The sequence below is a fragment of the Nematolebias whitei genome, chromosome 5, assembly GCF_014905685.2.
Source record: "Nematolebias whitei isolate Nwh7 chromosome 5, NemWhi1, whole genome shotgun sequence".
Taxonomy (NCBI): Eukaryota; Metazoa; Chordata; class Actinopteri; order Cyprinodontiformes; family Rivulidae; genus Nematolebias; species Nematolebias whitei.
In genome coordinates, this window is record NC_056502.1 from 13,436,564 (window position 1) to 13,446,353 (window position 9,790).

The 9,790-nt window shown below is 39.7% G+C and overlaps 1 protein-coding gene across 1 annotated transcript; it reads right to left on the reverse strand.

Moving 5' to 3' along the window:
• Positions 1–852: 852 nt before the first annotated feature.
• LOC119409681 (zinc finger protein 436) lies at positions 853–9,445 on the reverse strand. The gene is made up of 3 exons (XM_037676583.1): positions 9,337–9,445; positions 8,640–9,115; positions 853–2,237 (listed from the first exon to the last, which is right to left on the reverse strand). The coding sequence occupies exons 2-3, from the start codon at positions 9,079–9,081 to the stop codon at positions 853–855; spliced, it is 1,827 nt and encodes a 608-aa protein (XP_037532511.1). The 5' UTR covers positions 9,082–9,115; positions 9,337–9,445.
• Between the last annotated feature and the right edge of the window lie 345 nt (positions 9,446–9,790).

Consider the following 9,790-nt stretch of genomic DNA (forward strand, 5'->3'; position numbering starts at 1 on the left):
GGTTAGGGATTGTTGGCTTCAAGTTTTTTTCCATATACTACTTTCTCTTGAGGTTGCCTCTATTATTTTTTTCTTTTTGTAGATAAATGGATTTAACACCACTTTCCTTTCACAAGATTAAAAACCTCAACAATTACCTACACTACAATAGCTCTAGATTTGTGCTTGTACAGCTTTAGCCTCACGTTAGAGGGTGAATAACATAACCCGTCCCCTGTGTGGCTGCCAGCGTCAAACTTTAAATGTGAGGTCTGACACAACTAAGGAAAATAAATATTTTAACACTTGTGTGACTTGAACACTACTTGAGTAAATCATCTGACAGGCACACTTTGTATCACAAACACACCCATAACAAGCAATAAATAAATAAATAAAAAATAATAAATTTGGTTCATTTTTAACTACTCTCTGAACTTGAGTTATGTAATAAATCTCTTGTATTAAGCAGTTTAATAGAAGCATATTATGTGGCTGGTAAAAACTGGTCTTTGTGGATTTATCAAACTATTTATTTGAGTTTTACAGATAACTTAGTGTAGAACAATCATTCATGACATCCAACAAAACTACTTCATATTTTATCTTCAGGCCTTCATCAAGACAGTGTTTTAGAAAACAGTTCAGAATGACACCAGGCATAAAGTACACAAACAGTAGCGTAAATAGTAACATGCAATATTCTTAATCGATATCTATTTTTAATTTAAACACTGAGTTCTTAACGGTTTTAGAGAATGTTTATAAATAGTTATTAAACGTTAGTTCATATTTTCAAACAATAAAAAAAAATGTTGTGTTATACAGTATACAGCTGTCAATATGTCCACTTTAAGTGCTATGTATCTAAGCTCAGCGACATTTTGCAACGTGTCCAGAAAGATGGTGAGAGCGGGCAAACCTACGAAGGCAAATGGGGCAAGAAAACGGCTTTTCTCCGGTGTGGGTCATCATGTGGGTTTTCAAATGGCCTGACAAACGAAAGGTTTTATCACATTCCGTGCATGTGTAAGGGCGCAGGTTAGTGTGACTCCTCCTATGCTTGCCCAGGTCGCCAGAGGAAGTGTAGCAGCGGTGGCACTCTGGACATTCATAAGGCTTTTCCCCGGAGTGTATCCTCTTATGCTTCACCAAGTCACCAGACTGAGTGAAACTCTTGTCGCACTCGTCGCATTTATACGGTCTCTCACCTGAGTGGATCCGCTGGTGATTTCTTAGGTGTGCCAGGCGAATGAACCGGTTACCACACACTGTGCAGTGGTAAGGCCTTTCTCCGGTGTGGGACCGTAAGTGTACCTTTAATGCACCGAGATCTCTAATTTCCAGCCCACACTCCCCACACTTGTGAGCTTTCTCATTGTTGTGAAGTTTGGTGTGAACCCTCAGGTTTCTTCGAGTGTTGAAGTTCTTCCCACATACGTTGCAGTTGAAAGGTCTCTCACTTGAATGCGTCCTCACATGAAGATCCAGGCTCGACTTGAATCCAAACTCCTTCCCACATTCAGGACAAGAGTATTCCTTCTTGCCAGAGTGTGTGGTTAAGTGCGACTTGAGGTGGTGTGACCTTATAAAGGCCTTGCCGCACACCTCACATTTAAATGGCTTTTCACCAAGGTGGATTTTCAGGTGCTGCCGCCAACTGCTGCGCTCCCCAAACCGCCTGCCGCAGTCTTTGCAGATAAACGGCCGGTCCCCCGTGTGGGTGCGCATGTGATCCTCCAGACTTTGAGGCGTTCGTAACTTTTTGCCACACTTTGAACACTGTAAACTAGTATCCAAACAGATTGGCCTGTCCTCAGATTCAGCTCCATCTGGATCATGACACAGATGTCGTCCCTGACCCCAGGTGGCTTGAAAACTCTTCCCACAGTCAGCACAACTGAGATGACCTCCTCTAGTGATCACAGACATGTTGTGCCAGCGCTGACAGTGATTCTTCAGATTCTTGAGGTATTGGAAGCTACGTGCACAAGTTGGACAAGGGTGAAGCCTGCGGGGAGGGGCAGACGGGTGGACTTCATGCATATGGATGCCGAGGTGAGCTTTGCATTTGAAGGTGCTGCTGCAGATTAAGCAGGTGTGTTTGTGGTTGAAGTTTAGTGTGTGGTTTGGGAGGCTCTTTTTGAGATTATCAAGGTACTCTTTCTGATGAACCCACTTCACGTGTTTCTCCAAGTAATCCATGTTAGTGAAGGAGATAGTGCAGTGAGGACATGGGAAGAACTCAGATGATGACTCTACATAGGAGACAAAAAAAGAGAAAATGCACAAACAAAATGTTTCTATACTTTTCTCTCCAATATAACAAGTTTTAAAAACCTGATATTTTTACAACCATTTTAGCTTTCTTGAAAATTTCATCAAAGATTTATAAATTAACCATCCATCCATTATCTTTTACCCACTTCTTCCATTTTGGGTCACGGGGGTTGCCGGTGCCCATGTCCAGCAATCACTGTGAGATGGGCGGGGTACACCCTGGACGGGTCGCAAGTCCATCACAGGGCCACAGAGAGACAAACAACCATTCACTCTCTCACTCATACCTAGGGACAATTTAGAGTTACCAATCAGACTAACATGCATGTTTTTGGTCTGTGGGCGGAAACCGGAGTACCCGAAGAAAATCCACGCAAGCACTAAGAGAACATGCAAACTCCACCCAGAGAGGCCCCTGGACCGGGATTTGAACCTGGGACCTGCTCGCTGAGAGGCAGCAGCTCTACCAGTTGCGCCACCGTGCTGCCCTATAAATTAGCCGTTGGATGGAAGTTCTATGTACCAAAATAGTTGGATATTTAATATAGAACCTTGTTTTTGTAACAATCTTGTAAAAACAAGCCTATAAATAAAGAAATACAGATTTATAAATACATGTAGAAAAATATATATTTATAGTGAATACGGGAACAATAACGCTAATGAAATATCTGTATTATTCTCAGTTTTTATACGGTTCAGAAGACAAAATCAACACTAGTATAAATATTAAATAATTACAAATGTATGCAGTGAAGAAGTGGAAATTCACCAATTTTAATTCTGCAGCTTGATTCAGATGTTAATAATAATGCATTATTAAACAGGACACAATCAAGAGCTTTCAGTCCGCACAAAACATAGTAAACTATCCTTAATTTGTGATTTTATGACTACAGTGCAGTACTTTCACAGTTAGAGTCCAAATCAAAAAGGTTTGTTTGTTAATTTGGTGTAAAAACACGGCAGAAGTATAACACTACATTGCTTCACTATTTATGCTGAACATTTAAGAACATTATGCAAGTTATTTCTGAGGGCATCTAACTGCTATCACTATATAGAAGTGAAAATAAACACAAAGCTGTAATACTCTTGGTCATGTATTGAAACGCTGCTATTGAATTAGCAAATTTTACAAACCTCTTTGTCTCTCCAGTGGTCTGTAACGCTTTTGTTGCTGACCTCTGCCATAATAGTATGTTTTTAAAGCCTAGTTATGAGATGAATTAAAGCCTGCCTCCCACCTTTTCTGAAACCCCCTACTGTTTGCTTATTGTGTCAGCTGGTCCACAAAATGATCCAATCATTACATATCATCTTATATTGCATTAAGAAAAGAAGAAATATGTCAGTATTGAGTTAACCGACTTTTCTTCAACAAAATCATTCCGCAGCCACTTACAGTAAAGCACTTTCTGTTCAAACTGAAAACCCATCTCTCTCTGAGGCTGACTGTGTTATGAACTGCCCAACATAAAACCAACAGACAGTAAATGTCAACAGTAAGACATCACGCACCATCAAACTGAGTACAGAGGCCCCTCAGGGATGCGTGCTCAGTCCTGTGTCCTTTATTTGGCTGACACACAACTTTTCTGCCAAATTCAGCACAAATCAGCTCATTAGATTTGCTGAGGATGCTGTTGACAACAGTGGTGGGACTCATCAGTGATAAGGAAACAACTAACAGAGCAGAGGGGGAAGGATTTATGTGCAAGGAAAAAAATCTAAATAAAATCATCTCGTCATCAACACTAAATTTATAGAAATCTACCATTTCTGAAAGTCTTTATCCCATTCTTAACACAGTCATGTTTTGAAAATATTACTGATTTATTCCTTTTACATCAGGCTTTAGTGGCATTTTCTGACTATATAACGTGCAATTATCATATCGATAGTTACTATGCTGTATGTATTTATTTCTTTTTACTGTGATAAGACACGCATTTATTTAGTTTATAGCGCATGTATTTTAGGTCTAAGCAATTTTTATGTAGCGGATTCATAGCGTTGGTATAAGTTGCAATTTGGAATATTTTCAATGTAATTCCAGGAGTGTGGAAAACAGCTTTTGTTCTTCAACTTCTAAAAGGTGGTGATTAAACTGTTCTAAATAATTACTGGCTAATTTCTAAACTTTACATTTTAGCTAAAATCCTGGAAAGAGTAGTTAATGACATACCTTTAAAAATAAAATAAAAGATTACCATACCTGGTTTTATCAAACATTTTATCTAGTCTGCAGTCTGGTTTTAGAAAACAACACAGCATTGTAACAGCCTTCACCAAAGTGCTAAATGATAGTGTAGAAGCCCTGGACGACAAAGATCACAGTGCTGTGCTCTTCATTGACTTGTCTACAGCTTTTAACTGTAGATCATTCCATCCTCTGTCAGAAACGTTTAGAGATTGGTCGTTCAGAGCAAACAGTCAGATGTTTTACAAACTGTCTGTTCATCAACAATATGTATAACACAATGGTCTGTCATCAGATTATTTGCAAATCATGAAAGGTGTCCCACAAGGCACGATTCTGGGTCCTATAATGTTTTCAATCTAAACTAAAAGGTTTTTGATACCATACTATACCATTTTATTTATAGAGCACTTAAAACAGCAACAAGGCCAACCAAAATGCTGTACAGACAGAACAACAGGTAACAAACAAAGCAAAATACAAAATGAAGTAAATCAGAAATATAGACATAAAAATGATGCAGATAATAAATATGACGACTAACCTGTGTGGAGCATACAGGTTCAAAACACAGATCCTCTGGTGTTGAATGCTACTGAATAGTAGTGGGTTTTTAACGGGACTTGAAAACTGAGAGGGAGGGGGCCTGTCTGACAAGCAGAGGTAACTCGTTCCAAAGTCTTGGTCCTGCTACAGAGAAGGCCCTGTCACCTCTGCGCTTAAGACGAGTTCCTGGAACTGTGAGGAGCAACTGGTCCGCTGACGTCAGGGAACGTGGTGGGACATACGGTTGTAGCAGATTAGAGAGATTGGGGGGGAGGGGGGGGGGACGAAACTGTTCAGTGATTTGTAGACATACATGAGTATTTTGAACTGGATTCGAAAGTGAACCGGCAACCAGTGCAGTGAGGCCAAAACTGGTGTAATGTGCTCTCTTTTGCATGTACTGGTTAAAAATTGGGCTGCTACATTCTGGACAAGTTGTAGTCATGCAATGGAGGTCTGACTGATACCAAACAGGAGTGAATTTCAGTAATTAAGCCTAGATGTAATGAATGCATGTATTACTGTCTCCAGGTTATTTTTGGACAATATGGGCTTCAGTTTAGACAGCTGCTTCAGTTGGAAGAAACATGATTTAGCAATCATGTTTACGTGACTGTTAAGTTTCAGGGAAGGGTCCATTATCACTCCCAGATTAGTGACTCTTTGTTTTTCTGACAGGGTTAGAGCGGAGAGGTCGATACAGTGGTTTGTGATTGTGTCGTTGGGAGGGAACAACATGACTTCAGACTTCTTTTCATTGAAACTTAAGAAATTTAAAGCCATCCAGTCACTGATGTCAGCCAGGCAGTCGAGCAGAGGTTGAATAGGTTGAATACTGGTATCAGTATGTATTAATTTGCTGATGACACTGTTGACTATTGTCATGCTATGTATGCATCATTTGTTCTTGAGTGCCTGCAGTCTACATTTGATTCAGTTCAATTAGATCCCCTTCAACTCAAACTCGTTAATGTTGACAAAAGAAATACATGCGGTTTGCAGACAAAAAAACAAACAAAACACACAAACTATACTGCCTTTTAAATGGCATAGCAACAGTTTGTACAAACGTATAAATACCCCAGCATTGTCAGTGATAAAGAGCTTTCCTTCAATATCATACCGACCACATTTTAATAAAATTAAAAATAAAATTAGGATATTTTCTTAGAAATATTTAATCCTTTATGGCCTGTAAATATCTTGTGTCTGCAACCTTCCTTCCACTGCTGGACTATAGGGATATTATTTATCTGAACACTACAAGTACCTCCCTGCACAAGCTGGATATTATTTGTCATGGAGCTTTGTGATTCATAACAAAATGTAAACCTCTCACACACCACTGTACCCTATATGCAATGGTAAATGGGACATCATTATCTATCTGCAGACACTGCTACACTTTCATGTACAAATCCATTTTCAGCCTGTTGCGTCTTTAGTCCTTACCTACTGGTATATTCTGATGTCACAAAGACCGTTCAATCACAACCTATGTTCTCAGGATTTCTTTCAGTGTCCCCTCAGTTTGTACATAACTCGGAAAAAATGGCCTCCTGATCTGCTCCATCCTCCTGGAATACACTGTAACAAGATCTGAAACTATCCAGTTTTATTCCTGTGGGACATTTTAAAACTATGTTTATGGAGAAATCATAATTTCAGACCTGTTCTCGAAATAATGTTTTATGATTGTTGTTGTATTATTTCATGTAACTGACAGTATGTGTCTGTGTTAAAGATCTATCTTGTAAATGTGACTGCCTTTCTCAATGAGATTACCAGTCTAAATAGTTGAGTTGAAAATAGTTGAGTGCCAATTGAAGTGCTTCCCGGAGGATCAAGCCATCTTAGAGCTATTCCAATCTGGCTTTAAACCTCTCCATAGCACTGAAACTGCCCTACTGAAGGTTTGTAATGACATCTTCAGATCCATAAAAACCGGTTATTCTGTGCTGCTTGTCCTATTGGACCTCACAGCCGCCTTTGACATCATCGACCATGAGATCCTAATTGCTAGGTTGGAGCAGTGGGTGGGCATCACAGGGTCAGCCCTCAATTGATTCAGATCCTACCTCGCTGACAGATCCTTTTGTGTCTCCATCAAGGATTTTAGTTCTGCAGCGGCAGAGCTTAAATGGGGGGTTCCGCAGGGGTCCATCCTGGGTCCCCTCCTATTCTCTTTATACCTGCTGCCACTTGGTGCTATTTTCCGGAAACACAACATTCCACTTCTATGCCGATGACTGTCAAATTTACTTCCCCCTAAGACACAATGGCACATGCTCTATTCAACCTCTGCTCGACTGCCTGGCTGACATCAGGGACCGGATGGCTTTAAATTTCTTAAGTTTCAATGAAAAGAAGTCTGAAGTCATGTTGTTCCCTCCCAACGACACTATCACAAACCACTGCATCGACCTTTCCACTCTAGCCCTATCAGAAAAATAAAGAGTCACTAAGCTGGGAGTGATAATGGACCCTTCCCTGAAACTTAACAGTCACGTAAACATGATTGTTAAATCATGTTTCTTCCAGCTGAGGCGGCTGTCTAAACTGAAGCCCATATTGTCCAAAAATAACCTGGAGACAGTAATACATGCATTCATTACATCTAGGCTTGATTACTGCAATTCGCTCCTGTTTGGTATCAGTCAGAACTCCATTGCACGACTACAACTGGTCCAGAATGCAGCAGCCTGATTTTTAACCAGTACAGGCAAAAGAGAGCACATTACACCAGTTTTGGACTCACTGCACTGGTTGCCGGTTCACCTTCGAATCCAGTTCAAAATACTACTGTATGTCTATAAATCGCTGAACAGTTTCCCCCCATCTCTCTAATCTGCTACAACCGTATGTCCCACCATGTTCCCTGACGTCAGCGGACCAGTTGCTCCTCACAGATCCAGGAACTCGTCTTAAACACAGAGGTGACAGGGCCTTCTCTGTAGCAGGACCAAGACTTTGGAACGAGTTCCCTCTGCTTGTCAGACAGGCCCCCTCCCTATCGGTTTTCAAATCCCGTTTAAAAACCGGCTACTATTCAGTGGTTTTCAACACCAGATGATCTGTGTTTTGAATCTGTTTTCTTCACACAGGTTAGTCGTCATATTTATTATCTGCATCATTTTTATGTCTATAATCTGATTTACTTCATTTTGTATGTTGCCTTGTGTGTTACCTGTTGTTCTGTCTGTACAGCACTTTGGTTGGCCTTGTCACCGTTTTAAGTGCTCTATAAATAAAATGGTATGGTAAATAAATAAACTTACAGTTTGAGTAATGCCTTTTTACAGTTCTGTTTTCTTCAAGTTGTTTAAAATTTTGGCTGAGAAAAATGCAAATATTTCTTAGTTTTTTTTTTGAGGAGGGAGGGTGGCTAGAATAATAATTAACTACTTGATTTCTTTTTTTTAATTGCTAGCTCTCTATAGGATATACAATGAAAAATTAATATGCATTCTTTTTTTTCCCTCCTAAACTCAACCAAAGTCGCAACATATGGCTTTTGCAGTTCTGTCTTCTGTACGTGCTTATGTGGATATCATAGAAAAGTGCATTAAGATTGAAAAAAAAAAAGAAGAAAGAAAAATGTTATTATTTTGTGAGCAGGTATGTTTTTCACCTGTGGGGATAACCTCGTCGTCGTCCTCAAAATCTTCGTCGATGTCATCTGCATCCTCTTCCTCAGCCTCCTCTTCACTCGGTGACTCCTCTTTAATGAATGACTCTGTCTCCTCCTTGACAGCAGCTTCACTGGATTCATATTCCAGCAGATCATCATAGCTACAGCTAAGCTCGTCTTTTATGAGTCCCTGCGGATCCTGAGAGACAGTGTCGGCATCAAGCGTAATTTTCACACAGTTATCCTCATCGATCTCCCATGACTCCGGCTCTTCCTTTATCAAAATATTAAGATCATCTCCATTGATGGTGTATTCTTCATCAGAAGAGCCTTCATCATCTTCAGCAGTCTCCTGCTCTAATTGGCATTCAGTTTTGACTGCGGTTGTATCGTGATCTTCCTCTCCTCGCGTTTCTTTCTTCTCAGCTGACTTCATTTTCATTTAATCACCATCAAGATTTCGTCTTTTAAGCGTGCTGCGAACCAAATGAACAAACAGGGCACAAAACACATTGTGAGGTCATAAACAAGCGTTACGATACGCTACTCCGATTTGTTTGTTAGCAATGAATCGTTAGCATCTTAGCTAAGCGACAGTCAAACAATCAACGCAAGGCTAATTTAGTTACGGGACATTTGTTGTGCTGACGCAGTCCTTACATGTTAAGCTTCAGCTTCATATAAAGAGCATACTTACAATTATAACATGGGCGATGCAACGAGGCTTTTTGTTGGTGTTGAAGATATCCTTCCGCTGAGCTATACCGTACATTTCTATGAGAGTTCTGTTAAAAAAAAAAAAAAAAAAACACAGGAGAAGATCCGCCAATTCCATTGGTTGTGGTCAAACAGCTCTGACCAATCATATTTTAAGAACACTTCCTGGTTAAATTAAAGGGACAGTATCCTTTATTCGTCCAGAAAATAAATCCATTGAGACTATTATTAATCTATTTTACAAGGATGTCCTGTCGATTAATACCCGGTACATAAAAAAATAGAATAAATATTTGATTATTCGAAATTAAATTTTAAGAAAAGTGAAATTAGGTTTAAAAACACTTCAGCCCAACCATGAAGTGAACGGATTCCTTTATCCCAACCCAGATATATATATAACAAGTTTGTTTTATATTATGCATTGGCCATTT

Excerpts from the sequence above, each read along its gene's own strand:
- LOC119409681 (XM_037676583.1), bottom strand. The coding sequence starts at position 9,081 with ATGAAAATGAAGTCAGCTGAGAAGAAAGAAACGCGAGGAGAGGAAGAT. Across the intron at positions 2,238-8,639 it reads CGACGAGGTTATCCCCACAG|AGTCATCATCTGAGTTCTTC; the intron begins GTGAAAAACATA and ends TCTCCTATGTAG.